This window comes from Tauraco erythrolophus, unplaced genomic scaffold (assembly GCF_009769465.1).
Source record: "Tauraco erythrolophus isolate bTauEry1 unplaced genomic scaffold, bTauEry1.pri scaffold_40_arrow_ctg1, whole genome shotgun sequence".
Classification (NCBI taxonomy): Eukaryota; Metazoa; Chordata; class Aves; order Musophagiformes; family Musophagidae; genus Tauraco; species Tauraco erythrolophus.
Window position 1 is genome coordinate 928,428 of NW_028238614.1, and position 16,620 is coordinate 945,047.

Genomic DNA, 16,620 nt, shown 5'->3' on the forward strand with positions numbered 1-16,620 from the left:
CCTGCGGGGTGGCAGCCCTGTGACCGCAGGCAGGGGCAGGCAATGGGCACTGCTGTGACAGATCTGGCCTCCGTACCAGCGGTTCCATCGTGAAAGGGGATCTACTCAGGGCAGTGCCTGAGGGCTTAGATCTGCTTCTGACGTTGTTCTCAAGAACATGCCCAGGAAAATGCACTAGAGAGAAAACGCCAGTGAACAACTAAAGCTTTACATTATTTCTAACCATTAACCTAAAGTCCTAACCCTACCCCTAAACGCTGCCTCTCGCACTGAAAGCATTCCACTGCTCGAATCCCTCATCTCAAAATACACCTCTAAAACCAAGTCCAAACACATCACCCCTTATCCCTTCTGATCACCCTAATCTCCTGCACATACACTTGGCATAAAATATTGTCCTTTACCCCAGCCCTAAACAAAACTCGAATCCACAAACCCAGCCCATACCCACACACTAACCAGACACTCTCAGCAAACAACAAACCTGCCCTAGAAACCTCTTCCTAATTGCTAACAATGAAAAGTGAGCTCTACTCCCTACACCTGAACACTGAACTCCTGAAGCTCTTCTTTCTCACGCTCTAATCCTCTCACCTTCAACCTTTTCATAATCCTGACTTCACCTGTTTGGCCCCTGGGGGCAAAGGGGGAGATCGTGAGGTCCCAGAACAGTCGCATGGCGTTGGAAGAGGAAAGTGAGATTATCTGCATCTGATCAGGTCATAGGCCACAGGGAGAAGATGGGTGGGAATGCTATGGTGAGGTCAGTGGTGCCTCAGGATCTCACAGGCCAGCAGGAGGCACAAGGCTGGGAAGGTGGCTGTGAGGTCACTGCTGTCTCTGGAGTTGAAAGGCCAGCAGCAGGAATATGGCTGGGAAAGGGCCCATGAGATCACTTCTTGCTGCAGTAGCTGATAGGTCAGCCCTTGAACCGTGACTGGGACATGTGTTTCAGGCTCACATCTACCAGTGTCTCTGATAGGCCAGCAGAAGACACGTGGTTGGCACATTAACTTTGAGAATCACAGAATCATAGAATCATAGAATGGTCAGGATTGGAAGGGACCTCAAAGATCACCCAGTTCCAACACCCCTGCCATGGACAGGGACACCCTCCACTACACCAGGTTGCCCAAAGCCTCATCCAGCCTGGCCTTGAACACTTCCAGGGATGGGGCAGCCACAACTTCTCTGGGCAACCTGTTCCACTGCCTCCCCACCCTCAGAGTGAAAAATTTCTTCCTTAGATCTAATCGAAATCTGCCCTCTTTCGGTTTAAATCCATTGCCCCTTGTCCTATCACTACACGGCCTTGTAAAAAGTCCCTCTTTTTAGGGGACTTTCCTATAGGCCCCCTTTAAGTACTGGAAGGCTGCGATAAGATCACCCCGGAGCCTTCTCTTCTCCAGGCTGAACAGCCCCAACTCTCTCAGCCTGTCTTCATAGCAGAGGTGCTCCAGCCCTCGGATCATCTCCGTGGCCCTCCTCTGGACTCGCTCCAGTAGCTCCATGTCCTTCTTGTGTTGGGGACTCCAGAGCTGAACACAGTATTCCAGGTGGGGTCTCATGAGAGCAGAGTAGAGGGGCAGAATCCCCTCCCTCAACCTGCTGGCCACACTTCTTTTGATAGAGCCCAGGATACGATTTGCTTTCTGGGCTGCCAGTGCACATTGCCGGCTCCTGTTGAGCTTCTCACCCACCAGCACTCCCAAGTCCTTTTCCTCAGGGCTGCTCTCAATCCATTCTCCACCCAGCCTGTACTTGTGCTTGAGATTGCCCCGACCCACGTGCAGGACCTTGCACTTGGCCTTGTTGAACTTCATGAGGTTCTCACAGGTCCACCACTTCAGCCTGTCAAGGTCCCTCTGGATGGCATCCCTTCCCTCCAGCGTGTCCACAACACCACGCAGCTTGGTGTCATCTGCAAACTTGCTGAGGGTGCACTCAATCCCACTGTCCATGTCTCCAAAAAAGATGTTACATAGCACTGGTGCCAGTACTGACCCCTGAGGAACACCACTCGTCACTTTGACATAGTCACATGGACAATGAACCATTGACCACAGCTCTTTGAGTGCAACCATCCAGCCAATTCCTTATCCACCGAGTGGTCTATCCATCAAAATCATGTCTTTCCAGTTTAGAGACCAGGGTGTCATGTGAGACAGTATCAAATGCTTTGGACAAGTCCAGGTAGACGATGTCAGTTGCTCTTCCCCTATCCATCAATGCTGTAACCTCATCATAGAAGGCCACCAAATGAGTCAGGCAGGATTTGCCCTTAGTGAACTCATGCTGGCTGTCACCAATCACCTCCTTTTTTTCCATGGGCCTTAGCAGAGTCACCAGGAGGATCTGCTCCATGATCTTGCCGGGCACAGAGGTGAGACTGACTGGCCGGTAGTTCCCTTTCCCCTTTTTAAAGGGGCTATGTTTCCCCTTTTCCAGTCATTGGGAACTTCACTAAACTGCCACAACTTCTGAAATATAATGGATAGTGGCTTAGCAACTTCATCTGCCAGTTCCCTCAGGACCCGCGGATGCACCTCATCAGGTCCCATGGACTTGTATGCCTTCAGGTTCTTTAGATGGTCTCCAACCTGATCTTCTCCTACAGTGGGCAGTTCTTCATTCTCCCAGTCCCTGCCTTTGCCTTCTGTGACTTGGGCTGTGCCGCTGGAGCTCTTGCCAGTGAAGACTGTGGCACAGAAGTCATTGAGAACCTCAGCCTTCTCCATATCCCGGGTAGCCAGGTCCCCCGTTTCCTTCCAGAGAGGGCCTAAATCTTCCCTAGATCTCTTTTTATCACGGACATATCTATAAAAGTTTTTCTTGTTGCCCTTGATGTCCCTGGCCAGATTTAACTCTATCAGGGCTTTGGCTTTCCTAACCTGATCTCTGGTTGCTCGGACAATCGCTCTGTATTCTTCCCAGGCTACCTGGCCTTGCTTTTGCCCTCTGTAGGCCTTCTTTTTGTGTCCGAGTTGGTCCAGGAGCATCTTGTTCATCCATGCGGGCCTCCTGGTATTCCTACCTGACTTTCTCTTTGTTGGGATGCACCGCTCCTGAGCTTGAATATTAACCAGCTTTCTTGTGCCCCTCTTCCCTCCAGGGCCTCGTCCCATTGTACTCTAGCAAGGAGATCCCTGAAGAGGCCAAAGTCTGCTCTCCTGAAATCCAGGGTAGTGAGCCTGCTATGCACCCTCCTTGCTTCCTAAGAATCTTGAATTCCACCATTTCATGATTGCTGCAGCCAAGGCTGTCCTTGAGCGTGACGTTCCCCACCAGCCCTTCATTGTTGGTGAGAACAAGGTCCAGAGCAGCACCTCTCCTCGTTGGTTCCTCTACCACATGGAGAAGGAAGTTATCTCCATGCATTCCAGGAACCTCCTGGATTGCCTGTGTCCTGCTGTGTCGTCCTTCCAACAGATATTGGGGTGGCTGAAGTCCCCCATGAGGACCAGGGCTCATGAACATGAGGCAGCTCCTATCTGTCTGTAGAGGGCCTCATCCACCCAGTCCTCCTGGTCAGGTGGTCTGTAGCAGACCCCTACTACTATGTCCCCTGTCCCTGCTCTCCCTTTAATCCTAACCCATAAGCTCTCAGTCGGGACCTCATTCGTCCCCAGGTGCAGCTCCATGCACTCCAGCTGGTCTTTGACACAGAGGGCAACTCCTCGTCTTCTCCCCTGCCTGTCCTTCCTAAAGAGCCTGTACCCTTCTATTCTGACACTCCAGTCATAGGATTCATCCCACCACGTCTCCGTGATGCCAATAAGATCATATCCCGAGAGGCACATACACACTTCTAACTCCTCTTGCTTGTTCCCCATGCTGCGCGCGTTGACATAAAGGCATTTAAGTTGGGCCCCAGATGAATCTGACTTCCTGGCTGGAGTGGCTGGAATTCCCTTCTGCTGTTCTACAGGTACTTCCAGCATCTTTATCATTCTTGGTATTACCCCCCTCCCCCTTCAAATCTAGGTTAAAGCCCTGTCAATGAGCCCTGCTAGCTGTTGCACTAAGACAACTCCCCTCTGAGAAAGACAAGTTCTATCTGGTTCCAGTAGGCCTGGTGCCATGTGGCCCATGCCATTATCCAAAAAGCCGAAATTGTGGCCATGACACCAGCCATGGAGCCACATATTAATCTCCTGAGTTATTCAACTGGATTTAAAGTAACCATTTTATTACCTGGTAGGCCCATCCAAGAAGAGGGCTTGGCTGTGACTGTCATGTGCTTTCCCCCAAGCACCTGATGGGACAGCAGCACGCACACGCTTTGGTTGTGTTTCTGCAAGAAGCTGCGAGGCCAGCAGCAGGCTGGTGGCTTGGAACATCATGGTGAGGTTCCTTCTGTCCAGTCAGCTGGTGCAGCAAGTCCTGCAGATCCGTCTGTAGAAGGGTTGTCCCATTTTGCTTCTCTGATCACTTGCAGTGTTTTCTTACAAGGCAAAAAATTTAAATCATTTCTACTGCCCCAAAAGAGGCCGATCACATGTGAATTTGTTGTGGCCGTGTCAGCTACAGGGAGGGACATGCAGTTGGCTCAATCACTGGTACCAGGTGGGAGTTTCCTGCAGACTTCTCATTCAGATTCATTCTGCAACCCAGGAGCATGATCTGCACAGCACAGCCTGAAGGCCAAGCTGGACGCAGAGCACAGCACAGGCCTGGGTCTGCTCAGGTTTACTGTTAGGTGGACCACTCGCTCCTTGAGGTACAATGGTCTTTTGGTCAGGATCAAAATAGGACAGTCTTGGCTCACTGGGGAAGTTCCGCTGGACTGGAGGCTGGCGGATGTTACCCCCATTTACAAAAAAGGGCGGAAGGAGGATCTGGGGAACTACAGGCCTGTCAGTCTGACCTTGGTGACAGGCAAAGTCATGGAACAGGTTATCTTGAGTGCTATTAATGAGCACATACGGGTTAACCAGGTGATCAGGCCCAGTCAACATGGGTTTATGAAAGGCAGGTCTTGCCAATCAAACCTGATCACCTTCTATGACAGGGTGACCCGCCTGGTTGACGAGGGAAGGGCTGTGGATGTAGTTTTCCTTGACCTCAGTAAAGCCTTTGATACAGTTTCTCATAGTGTTCTGGTTGAGAAACTGGTAACTGCTGGCCTGGATAGGCACACCCTCCTTTGGGTTAAAAACTGGCTGGATGGCCGGGCCCAAAGAGTGGTGGTAAATGGGGCTAAATCCGGCTGGAGGCCGGTCACCAGTGGGGTTCCCCAGGGCTCAGTGCTGGGTCCAGTTCTGTTTAACATCTTTATCAATGACCTGGATGAGGGGATTGAATGTACCCTCAGTAAATTTGCGGACGACACCAAGCTGGGAGGCTGTGTTGATCTGCTCGAGGGTAGGGAGGCCCTTCAGAGGGATTTGAACAGACTGGATCGTTGGGCTGAGGCCAATGGCATGAGCTTTAACAAGGCCAAGGGCAGAGTCCTTCACTTGGGGTACAAAAACCCCAAGCATTGCTATAGGCTCGGGGAGGAGTGGCTGGAGAGCTGCCTGGCGGAGAAGGACCTGGGGGTGTTGGTTGACTACCGGCTTGATATGAGCCAGCAGTGTGCCCAGGTGGCCAAAAAGGCCAATGGGATACTGGCGTGTATCAAGAACAGTGTAACCAGCAGGAACAGGGAAGTGATCCTGCCCCTGTACTCGGCACTGGTGAGGCCGCACCTGGAATATTGTGCCCAGTTTTGGGCCCCTCGCTTTAAGAGGGATATTGAGCTCCTGGAGCGAGTCCAGAGAAGGGCGACTAAACTGGTCAAGGGGCTGGAAAATAAAACTTATGAGGAGCGGCTGAGGGAGTTGGGGCTGTTTAGCCTGGAGAAGAGGAGGCTGAGGGGAGACCTGATTACAGCCTACAAATACTTGAGAAGGGATGGTGGGGCGGTGGGGGAAGGGCTCTTTACATTAGTGATGGGCGATAGAACAAGGGGAAATGGGTATAAGCTTAGTCAGGGGAGATTCAGGTTGGATGTTAGAAAGTATTTCTTCTCTGAAAGGGTTGTCAGCCACTGGAATAGGCTGCCCAGGGAGGTGGCTGAGTCCCCATCCCTGGATGTGTTTAAGAATAAGGTGGATGATCTACTTAGGGATATGGTTTAATGGGGATTAGGGATGGTTGGCCTCGATGATCTCTGAGGTCTTTTCCAACCTAGAAATCTATGAATCTATGAATCTAGAACCTGGGATAGACTGACACTCTGCAGTTGCAGGGCCTGGGGAGTAGCTCTAAAACAAGTTTCTGGTGATGCTGGGGGACAGAAGGCAAAACAGGATCCCATCATGTGACCTGGTAGCAAAGGCAGCCAGCAGTGTCCTGGAGAGTACGAAGAGAAACCTCACCAAAAGAGTGAGGGAAGTGATTGTGTCCCCATGCTCATCACTTATTAGACCACCTGTACACTACTGTGTTAATTTCTGGGCCTCCACTGGGGAAATGAAGGAGGGAGGGAGAGGCTGGGTGGCTGCAGGGCTATTGGTCAGACACAACCCACCACAGCAAGGAAGACCCATATAACTGGGAGTGAGTTCAGTGGAAGGAGAGTCATTGAGATGCTCAGGGGCTGGAGCACCTGCCTGGGAGGAGAAATGGAGGGACAGGGCCTTGTTCAGCCTGCAGAAGGGACAGCCTTGGGCACCTCGTAGTGACCTGCCAGTCCCTATGGAGAGGTTGTCAGGAAGATGAAGCCAGTCTTGTAACCATGGTGCTGGGCAGGAGAATAACAGGCAATAGTCAGATGTCAAAATAAGGACGTTCTTACCAGCAATACAGAAACAACGTACCTCCAGACTATGAGGTGCTTTAGGCTGGAAACAGAATTTAAAGAAATCATCTGACTTGGGTATTGTCAACTTAATTGCTAAAAGAAATTGCTAATTTCTGCGGAGATCCACTTCAGAGCAGGTAAGACTGCGACTGGGGAGAGCTACTGCAGGAAAAAACCGAAAAAAGCTCTTTTCTAGGGCTTTTCTGGAAGCATTTTCTAGCCGGGACCAGATCTGCCGCTGTTGGGGGCGGTGCCGGCGTAGGCGGCTGCTGCGAGAGCCGGGGAGGAGCCAGCACAGCTGTGAGTCACTGGGCTATAAATAGCCTCAGGTAGGGCAGCGACTAGTCGCTGCCCACCGTGGAAGGAGCTGAGGAAGGCTATTGTTCCCGCCTAACGAGGGGACAACAGCTGTAGTCTACAGCTCCTTGGACGGGATTTGAGGTACTTCATTTTATCAGGGAGTCATGGTGGCCACTCGGAGGAGGAAAAATGTGCTTTCAGCACCCACTCGAAGGGATGTGGGTGTTCAGGTCACAGGCTGTGAGGAATGTCACAGCTTATCCTTGGTAGCTGGGAGCAACCCTGAGGATGGCTGCGTGAGGTGCGAGCAGGTTGATGACCTGCTAAGCCGGGTGGCGCAGCTCCAGGATGAAGTGCTGGAGCTCAGGGAGGAGGTGAGCAGGTTAAGAATAATTAGGGAAAGCGAGAGGGAAATTGACAGCTGCCATAATCTGGTTGTGGTAGAGCAGAAAGAAGTGGAGAGGGTAAAGGGGATCAGGGAATGCGAGGAATTAGGGGACAAGGAGCAATGGCACAAGGTCCCTGCTCGGCGTGGCAAGCGCAATGGAATAGCAACTCCCTTGCCCCCCCAGGTGTCCTTATGCAACAGGTACAGTGCTCTGCAAGGGGAACTGGATGACAGGGAGGGTGATGGCTGTCCCTGCTTGGAGGTGTCTCCAAAGCCGGATCAGACTGCCATCGGTACTAAAACCTCATCAAAAGAAGAAAACATAGACGAGGGCCCACGCAGAGGGTTGCCTAAGGGGAGTCAGTCTGCCTCACGACTTCTGACCGCCCCTGTTAAAAGAAAAAGGAGGGTAATTGTCATAGGTGATTCCCTTCTGAGGGGAACAGAGGGGCCAATATGTCGACCAGACCCAACCCACAGGGAAGTCTGCTGCCTCCCTGGGGCCCACGTCAGGGACGTCACTAGGAAACTCCCTAGTCTGCTACGGCCCTCTGATTATTATCCATTACTGGTAATGCAAGTTGGTAGTGATGAGCTAACAGAGAGAAGTCCAAAGGCCATCAAAAGGGACTTTAGGGCATTGGGACGATTGGTCGAAGGGTCAGGAGCCCAGGTAGTGTTTTCTTCAATCCCTTTAGTGGCAGGAAAGAACATAGAGAGGAACAGAAAATCAGATTTGATTAACAGATGGCTCAGAGGCTGGTGCCACCGACGGAAATTTGGTTTCTTTGATCATGGGGAGGCTTTCCCTGAACCAGGTCTGATGGTACCAGATGGAACATGCCTTTCTCAGAGGGGAACCAGGGTCTTAGCTCAAAAGCTAGCAGGGCTCATTGGCAGGGCTTTAAACTAGATTTGAAGGGGGAGGGGGGGAATATCAAGAATGATAAAGATATGGTGGAAGTACCCGTAGAACAGAAGAAGGGAATTCCAGCCGCTCCAGCCAAGAAGTCAGATTCATACCGCTGTCAGCATGGCACCAGTGCCAGCACTGAGGGTCCAGAGGCTGGGGAAGGATCGCAGGTATGTTCAAACGAACTTACACTGCCGTCCAAGAGAACCCCTGTCGCTCCAGCCAGCGAGTCGGCTTTGTCGGGGGCCCAGCTGAAGTGTATGTACACCAACGCACGCAGCATGGGAAATAAACAGGATGAGCTGGAGATGCGTGCACATGAGCAGGGCTACGACCTTATTGGCATCACGGAGACGTGGTGGGACGACTCCTATGACTGGAGTGTCAACATGGAGGGGTATAAGCTTTTTAGAAAGGACAGGAAGGGGAGACGAGGAGGGGGTGTTGCTCTCTATGTCAGCAACCGGCTGGAATGCGTGGAGCTTCGCCTGGGGTCGGAGGAGGAGCTGACAGAGAGCTTATGGGTCAAGATTAGAGGACGGAGACGGATAGGGGATGTTACGGTAGGGGTCTGTTACAGGCCACCTGGCCAGGAGGACAGAGCAGATGAGGCGCTTTATAGCCAGATAGGAGCAGCCTCGCGGTCACAAGCCCTGGTCCTCATGGGGGACTTCAATCACCCTGACATCTGTTGGAGAGACAATACGGCAGGGCACAGGCAGTCCAGGAGGTTCCTGGAATGCGTGGATGACAACTTCCTCCTGCAGATGATAGAGGAGCCGACAAGGAGGGGTGCCATGCTCGACCTTGTGCTCACCAACAGGGAGGGACTGGTGGGTGAGGTGAAACTTAAGGACAGCCTTGGCTGCAGTGACCACGACACGGTGGAGTTCAAGATCCATGGGGCAGCAAGGAAACCATTCAGCAAGCTCTGTACCCTAGACTTCAAGAAGGCGGACTTCGGCCTCTTGAAGCACCTGATGGGCAAAGTGCCGTGGGAGGTGGCCCTGGAGGGACAAGGGGCCCAGGAAAGTTGGTCCACATTCAAGGAGCACCTTCTCCAAGCTCAGCAGAGGTGCATCCCGACGAAGAACAAGTCGGGCAAAAAGACCAGGAGGCCGGCGTGGATGAGCAAGGAGCTCCTGGACCAACTGAAAATGAAGAGGTTAGCCTACAGAGGGTGGAAGCGGAGACAGATAGCCTGGGAGGAATACAGAGAAGCTGTAAGAGTGACCAGGGATCAAGTGAGGAAGGCTAAAGCCCTGAAGGAATTGAATTTGGCAAGGGATATAAAAAGCAACAAGAAATGCTTCTATAGGTATGTAGGGGACAAAAGGAAGTCCAAAGAGAATGTAGGCCCCCTCCGGAAGGATACTGGTGCTCTAGTTACCCGGGACATAGAGAAGGCTGAGGTACTTAATGGATTTTTTGCCTCAGTCTTCAATGGTAAAGCCTCTTGTCTTACCACCCAAGCTGTGGAAAGAACTAGCAGGGACTGTGAGGATGAACCACCGCCCACTGTACTTGAAGTCCAGGTTCGAGAACATCTGAGGAACTTGAAGGTGCACAAGTCCATGGGACCTGATGAGATCCATCCGCGGGTCCTGAAGGAACTGGCGGATGAAGTTGCCAAGCCACTGGCTATTGTATTCGAGAAGTCGTGGCGGTCTGGCGAGGTCCCCGATGACTGGAAGAGAGGGAACATAACCCCCATTTTTAAAAAGGGGAACAAGGAGGACCCGGGCAACTACAGACCGGTCAGCCTCACCTCTGTGCCTGGCAAGGTCATGGAGCAGATTCTCCTGGGAACCATGCTAAGGCACATGGAGAGCAAGGAGGTGGTGGGTGACAGCCAACATGGCTTCACCAAAGGCAGATCGTGCCTGACCAACTTGGTGGCCTTTTACGATGGGGTGACAGCATCGGTGGACAAGGGTCGACCAATGGATGTCATCTACCTGGACTTGTGCAAAGCTTTTGACACTGTCCCGCACGACATTCTTCTCTCTAAATTAGAGAGTCATGGGTTTGATGGATGGACCACTCGGTGGATAAGGAATTGGCTCAATGGCCGCACTCAGAGAGTAGTGGTCAACGGCTCAATGTCCAAGTGGAGACCGGTCACGAGTGGCGTCCCTCAGGGGTCCGTGTTGGGCCCGGCCCTCTTCAACATCTTTGTCGGTGACGTGGACAGTGGCATGGAGTGCACCCTCAGCAAGTTCGCCGATGACACCAAGCTGTGTGGTGCCGTTGACACGCTGGAAGGGAGGGATGCCATCCAGAGGGACCTTGACAGGCTGGAGAGGTGGGCCCGTACCAACCTCATGAAGTTTAACCAGGCCAAATGCAAGGTCCTACATCTGGGTCGTGGCAATCCCAGGCATAAATACAGACTGGGTGGTGATTGGATCGAGAGCAGCCCTGAGGAGAAGGACTTGGGAGTACTGGTGGACGAGAAGCTCAATATGAGCCGGCAATGTGCTCTTGCGGCCCAGAAGGCCAACCGCGTCCTGGGCTGCATCAAGAGGAGTGTGGCCAGCAGGTCGAGGGAGGTGATTCTCCCCCTCTACTCTGCCCTTGTGAGACCTCACTTGGAGTACTGCGTCCAGTTCTGGAGCCCCCAACATAAGAAGGACATGGACCAGTTGGAGAGGGTCCAGAGGAGGGCCACGAAGATGATAAGAGGGCTGGAGCACCTTTCCTATGAGGACAGGCTGAAAGAGTTGGGGCTGTTCAGCCTGGAGAAGAGGAGGCTCCGGGGTGACCTTATAGCGGTCTTCCAGTACCTCAAGGGGGCCTACAGGAAAGATGGGGAGAGGCTGTTCAGGAGGGCCAGTTATGATAGGACAAGGGGTAATGGTTTTAAAATAGAGGGAGGTAGGTTCAGGTTGGATATTAGGAAAAAATTTTTTACTATGAGAGTGGTAGAACACTGGAACAGGTTGCCCAGAGAGGTGGTGGATGCTCCATCCCTGGAGACGTTCAAGGCCAGGTTGGACAAGGCCCTGAGCAACCTGATCTAGTTGGAGATATCCCTGTTCCTTGCAGGGGGGTTGGACTAGATGACCTTCGAAGGTCCCTTCCAGCCCTAACCATTCTATGATTCTATGATTCTATGAAAAGAGAGGAAGGTGGAAGTGTCACAGCTGGAAGGCTTCAGGCAGCTCCAAGCAGACCAATGTTCTAATACAAAGGCTTCAGGCTCTACTCTAAGGAAGGCCCACACTCCACCAAGGCTCAGGAGGAAATGCCTCGCCCTTAGGAGTAAACACCGTGCCTTAAATAGTCAGGAGTCACATGGTTTGCTAGATGGGTCAAGGCTATTGGTCACTTGACCATCCATCTCCCAGAGTGATTGGCTGAATGCTACAGCACCTGTTTCAGGGCAACTTTCCCAGAGTAACAAGCCACAGGTGTTTCTTAGTTAGCCTGCATAGGGGAAGAACCTTCACAGGATGCTGCAGCAGCCAAAAGGTTTCTCCACATGGAAGGACCTCTGATCTTCTAGGTTCCTGCAGAAGATTTAAGGCCTCTGAGAATAGTGCTGAAGAGAACAGCTTTGCTCCTTTCTTTCAACCATTGACATCCAGAAATATCTCCTGCTTTTCCTTCCTCTCCCCCCAAAAACTGACCAAGAGATAGTGGGAAAAAAGGAAGCAGAAAGGCCGGAGGACTTGGAGGGCCACAGGTGGTTTCATTGTACACGTCATAAAGAATCAAGCTGGGAGGTGAGTCCACAATTCTAAACCAACAAGGTCCATGGACAGGCAAGGCTGTGTCTAAGGTTGAGTCTGGAGACCAGTGCACCTGCAGCACAGATTGAGCTGGAGCTGAAACTCAGGCCTGGGCTTCAACGGTGGTTTTGGCCCATGGACAGAGGTGTGGGTGGAGGCTCCAGGTGTGACTGGTTAGAGACATGAAGGCCTATGGATGCTCTTGTCCCCATGGGATCTCACGTGCCAGTGTGCTCAGCAGGACAGGTTCTCATTCCCTGTTGTGTAGGGCCTGTGCTCTGCTGCTCTCCTTCCTCAAATCCCTGGCCACCTGGGAGACCATCATTTCTTGGTCACTACAGCCAAGGCTGATGCTGGTCTTCCCATCCCTGACCAGCTCTTCCTCTTTTGGGAATACGAGGTCCTCACCTGAGCAGCAGACTGGGTGGCCCATTTCGCATCGGGAACTTGCTCACAAGCCCCTGGACTGTTTGCATCCTTACTTACCTGTCCGGAGAATACCAAGGAGACTGAGTCCCCCATAAGAGCCAGGGTTGTGATCCTAAACCAGCTCTGAGAACACACCAGAGCTTTGGCTACTGCTGAGCAGCCCTTGCAGAGCACGAAGGCTCCTCTTTCTCACACTCTGCCCCCACTGCGAGTAGAGTGGGGGTACGCCTGAAACTGGGACAGCTGACCCGGAATGGCCAAAGGGATATTGCATTCCATAGGATGTCATGCTCAGAAAAATATCCTCAAGGACAGAAGGAGAAAGGGAGACATTCATGGTCGTGGTGTTTGTCCTTCTAAGTACCTGATACGCATGACGAAGCCCTGCTCTCCTGGGAATGGCTGAACATCTCCCTGCCGACGGGAAGCAGTGACTGAATTCCTCACCTGGCTTTGCTTGCACACACAGCTTTTGCTTCCCCTGTGAAACTGTCTTGGTCTTCATCCATGAGTTTTCCCTTTTTGCAGTTCCAATTCTCTCCCCTGTCCCACTGGGGGTGTAGTGAGGGTGACCTGCCGGCAAGTGACCCTAGGGGTGCTTCCATCCCACTTTAGATGTGGCACCAGGGCCAAGGGCAGATTAGTCACATGGAAACCCCTGTGTGGAAAGGCTTTGCTTCCCAGCAGAGGCATGCTGGAGTGGGTGGCAGCTGCAAAACAATGTCGAATGAGGTTCCCACAGCGAGAGCAAAAGCTGCCGTCCCCAAGGCCGGGGAGAAACGGCTGGGCTGTGCAGCCTGGGCAGGAGAGGGGTTTGCTGTCCCAAGGGGACTCTGCAGCACTGTGGAGGCTATGCCAGAGATGGAGCTGACCTCCAAGAAGGATAAGCTGCTGCTGCTGAGAAAGTCTTTGGGGCAGGACAGCCTGTGATCTAGCCACACTGTGGACATCATGCTGGGGACTGACCCGATAGACAGCGGCTCTGCAGAGAAGGACTTTGGGGTCCCAGAGGACTATCAGCTGAGTGTGAGCCATCAATGCACCCTCACAGCAAAGGCCAACAGCGTCCTGGGCTGCATCAGGAAGAGCATTGCTGGCAGACAGAGGGAGATGATCCTTCCCTTCTACTCAGCTCTGGTGAGGCCACACCTGGAGTGCTGTGGCCAGTGCTGGGGTCCCCAGTACCAGAAAGCTGTTGACCTACTAAAGCAAGTCCAGCAAAGGGCCATAAATTTGGTTTAAGAGACTGGAGCATCTTTCATAGTAGGAAAGGCTGAGGGATCTGGGACTGTTCAGTCTGGAGAAGGAAAGACTTGGAGAGATCTTGTTAATGTGCATAAATACCTGATGGGAGATCACGAAGACCAGGGAGCCAAACTCTTCTCAGTAGTTCCCGGTGACAAGACAAAGGGTGATGGGCACAGCTAAAACACACGTGATATTCTGCCTGAAGCCAAGAAAAGACTTTTTGACTGTGAGGGAGGTTTAACACTGGAACAGATTGCCTAGAGAGGTGCTGGAGTCTCCATCCGCTCACAAAGACAAGGTCCTGAGCAACCTGCTCTAGCAAACCCTGCCTCAGCTGAGGGGTTGGACTAGATGATCTCCAGAGGTCCCTTCCAACCTCAACATTTCTGTGAGAACAAATGAGAAAAGTAAAAGAGAAAGACATGAAGAAGACATAGCCTTGGCTGCAAATATGGTGGGATCCCACAGAGACGACCCACAGTGGAGCAGGGAAAATGTGTGCAGAAGAAGGAGTGACAGAGATGTTCTGTACCAATTGTAACCCTCCATTCCCCATGACCCGCTGCTTGTCTTGGGATTGGGTGGGTAGAAGAGCTGGGAATGAAGGAGTAATTCGAGCATGCAAACAAGTAGCCGAGTAGGGGAATGGCATTGAATATTTTTAATATCGTTTCTCTCAATCCAAATCTTCTATTTGGTAATAAATTGACCATTCTCAAGTCAGCCCTTCTTTCCTCTGCACTGTGCGCACCCTTCTGTGTGCCCTCACCCTGCACACCACACAGCTGAGCTCTACACTGGTGTTTGCCTCTCCCAGACTCTTTCCAGCCCCTCCCCAGCTCTCCCCACCACCCCTGCCCTCTCCCCAGCCCAGCCCTGCAGAGCAGCCCAGTCTGGGCTGGCCTCACGGCACTGCCCACCACAGGGTGCTGGAGCTCTGGGCACTGCCCCCACAGCCACAGCCCCTCTGAAGGGCACAGCAGCTGCTGGGGGCAGAGAGGGGCAGTCAGGCTCCCCATCAGCCCCAGGGATGGTGCTAGTCCCAAGGGAACGAGGAAACAGAGGCCAGTCACTCTCTGGCTCTCCTGAATTCATATTGTAGATGATCCCCAACCCCTTCCTGTGCCTGCTGGGTCCCCACTCAGTCCCATGGCACTGCAGAGTCTGTGTTCATGCACACATCAATTTAGTGCTTTACTTTTGGGGGACTTCACCTTGGAGGTTGTTTCACCTTCTGAATCTCCATTTACTGCAATTCAAAGGCACATAATGAGTCCCCACCCTCTCCTCTCCTCTCCTCTAAATTCATTTCTGGAGAGTCTGGTATACGCCATCAGCCCTGCCGTACATGAAGAAACTCGGGGAGGCAATGGGACCGTCTCCACTGCCATTGGACAACAAGAGGAGAGATTTTAAAACGAGAATTTTTGATCCAGTAGAACCCAATAGTGTTGTGAGCTTAACCCCAAAACCATTGAGAACACAAGGAGAACAGACTCTTTAAAAGACCAATTCCTTGGACATTTTCTTGGAAGCGGTTTTGGTGGAAGAGCCCCATCTTCAGGCACTGCACCTCGGAGATCCATTTTTATTGAACAGTGACTATCTGACAGGCCACATCTGACACAGCGTTGTGCAAGAGTCAGACACAATAGGATGAAGCCTCAAGACAAGTAGTATAAATCTGGAAAAACATCTATAAGCAGAACTGTCACAAGGGAAAAAAGCAGACTTCTGTCCTAAGATAAACTCTGGGAAATGTGCAGGGAAGTGAAACAGGTCATTGTCAGTGAAACACTATCCAATGGACCAGTTTCCGTAGGGCATCCTTGAGTTCCTGGTTCCTCATGCTGTAGATGAGAGGATTCACTACTGGAGGAACCACTGAGTACAGCCCTGAAACCACTAGGTCTAGAACTGGGGAGGAGATGGAGGGGGGCTTCAGGTGGGCAAACATGGCCATGCTTAGAAACAGGGAGACCACGGCCAGGTGAGGGAGGCACGTGGAAAAGACTTTGTGCCGTCCCTGCTCAGAGGGGATCCTCAGCACGGCTCTCAAGATCTGCACATAGGACACCACAATGAACATAAAACAACCAAAGACAAAACAGGCACTAACCACAATCAGCCCAACTTCCCTGAGGTAGGAGTGTGAGCAGGAGAGCTTGAGGATCTGGGGGATTTCACAGAAGAACTGGTCCAGGGCATTGCCGTGGCAGAGGGGCAGTGAAAATGTATTGGTGGTCTGTAGGAGAGAGTTCAGAAACCCAGTGGCCCAGGCAGCTGCTGCCATGTGGACACAAGCTCTGCTGCCCAGGAGGGTCCCGTAGTGCAGGGGTTTGCAGATGGCAACGTAGCGGTCGTAGGACATGACAGTAAGGAGACAACACTCTGCCCCAAGCCAGAAAGAAAACAGAAAGAGCTGTGCAGCACATCCCAAGTACGAAATGTCCCTGGTGTTCCACAGGGAATTGGCCATGGATGTGGGGACAGTTGTGGAGATGGAGCCCAGGTCAAGGAGGGAGAGGTTGAGAAGGAAGAAGTACATGGGGGTGTGGAGGTGGTGGTCACAGGCTACAGTGATGATGATGAGGCCATTAGCCAGGAGGGCAGCCAGGTAGATTCCCAAGAGGACCCAGAAGGTCAAGAGCTGCAGCTCCTGTGTGTCTGCAAATGCAAGCAGGATGAACTCAGTGATGGAGCTGCTGTTGAACATTTGCTTCTTCTGGGCATGGGGCACTGTTCAAGTGCGAAAAGACAGAGAGTAGTTAGGGGATTCTTCTCTTACCAAAATCAAAGACATTTTTCATAGGTTCTCCCC

The 16,620-nt window shown here is 52.2% G+C and overlaps 1 protein-coding gene across 1 annotated transcript; it reads right to left on the minus strand.

Moving 5' to 3' along the window:
• Positions 1-15,585: 15,585 nt before the first annotated feature.
• Positions 15,586-16,602, minus strand: LOC147526036 (olfactory receptor 14A16-like). Its single transcript, XM_086630579.1, has one exon. It carries the CDS (start codon positions 16,513-16,515, stop codon positions 15,586-15,588), a length of 930 nt encoding a protein of 309 aa, XP_086486705.1. The 5' UTR covers positions 16,516-16,602.
• Positions 16,603-16,620: the final 18 nt, after the last annotated feature.

What these genes read in the sequence shown, in the direction of transcription:
- LOC147526036 (XM_086630579.1), bottom strand. Translation starts at nt 16,515, where the DNA reads ATGTTCAACAGCAGCTCCATCACTGAGTTCATCCTGCTTGCATTTGCA.